Source organism: Elaeis guineensis, chromosome 2, assembly GCF_000442705.2.
Source record: "Elaeis guineensis isolate ETL-2024a chromosome 2, EG11, whole genome shotgun sequence".
Classification (NCBI taxonomy): Eukaryota; Viridiplantae; Streptophyta; class Magnoliopsida; order Arecales; family Arecaceae; genus Elaeis; species Elaeis guineensis.
Window position 1 is genome coordinate 85,544,871 of NC_025994.2, and position 1,240 is coordinate 85,546,110.

At 37.8% G+C, this 1,240-nt stretch overlaps 1 protein-coding gene across 1 annotated transcript; it reads left to right on the top strand.

The window, feature by feature from the left end:
- The first annotated feature begins 210 nt into the window (after positions 1-210).
- On the top strand, positions 211-714 carry LOC140855295 (uncharacterized). The gene has a single exon (XM_073251169.1). It carries the CDS (start codon positions 211-213, stop codon positions 712-714), a length of 504 nt encoding a protein of 167 aa, XP_073107270.1.
- The last annotated feature ends 526 nt before the right edge of the window (positions 715-1,240 follow it).

The following is a 1,240-nucleotide window of genomic DNA, read 5'->3' on the forward strand; positions in this document are numbered from 1 at the left end:
AACTTGAGAAATTCAAGAAAGGCTCCTTAAATTGTGGACCTCCAACAAAAGAATCACTAACAAAGATTGAAGGAGAAAGTTCAACATGATACTGATATTGGATAGAAAGGAGGAATCTTCAGATGTTTCGCCCCGAGAGTTTGCAGCAACAAGAATTTTGAGGTGTTCGTTGGAGGATATCTATAGCAATGAAGAGATTTACTAGAAGCAATGGTCCAAGGTCAGTTGAAGGAAGGGGACTGCAACACCTCTTTTTTTCATAAGGTCATCTCAGGAAGAAAGCGTAAAAATTGTATAATTTCTACTGTGGATGATGGTGTGGAAATTCAAAATCAAGAAATGATTGCATCGAAGATACATCTTTTTGCAAAAACTTGTTTGGGAGCTCTACCCACCCCTCGATTAACCTTTGATTGGAATGTGCTATATAGCTCTCCACAGTTGGATCTAAGTGGCTTGGATGACAATTTCTCAATGGAAGAGATAAAGAAAGCTGTGTTTTCCTTGGGAAACATGAAAGTACCAGAACCTGATTGCTCCACCTTTGCCTTCTTCAAAAGGTTCTGGAATCTCATATGTGATGACCTAATGGTTTTTTCTAACGAGTTTCACAAAGGCAATCTAGATTTGTCAAGGTTGAATTATGTGTTTATCTCTCTAATGTCCAAGAAAGAGGTCACTCTCACTGTTCAAGATCTACGATCAACCTCCTAAATGAATTGTACAAGGTTATTGCTAAAGTTCTTTCTTCAAGATTGGCCAAATTTTTACTTCTGCTCATTAATGGCTCCCAATCAGCCCTTGTGCAAGGGAGGTCAATTATTGAGAACTTTTTGTATGCACATGAGATGCTAGCTTACTGTAGGAGGTCAGGTCATAAGGCTGTTTTTTCTGCAAGTTGGGTTTTGAAAAGGCTTTTGACAAGATTAGTTGGGGCTTCTTGTTGGATGTTCTTTGGGCTAGAAGGTTCTCCACAACCCCCTAACATTATCTCAATTTCAATGAAGTATCCTCAAATATTGTTTTAGTTAATTTTAGACTATCAAAGATACTTGTAACTAAAAGGTGTTGATGGCTTTACATCGAATGGTTCAGGATTCTTGTAGTGTTTATATACTCTTTGGTCCATCAATCTAAAGTCCAAATTTTCAGATAAGATCTCAACATATATGACATTTAAGCCAACCAATCCTTCTTGCATATCGAAACCTCGAAGTGCTAAAACACTCTTCAGCCCATC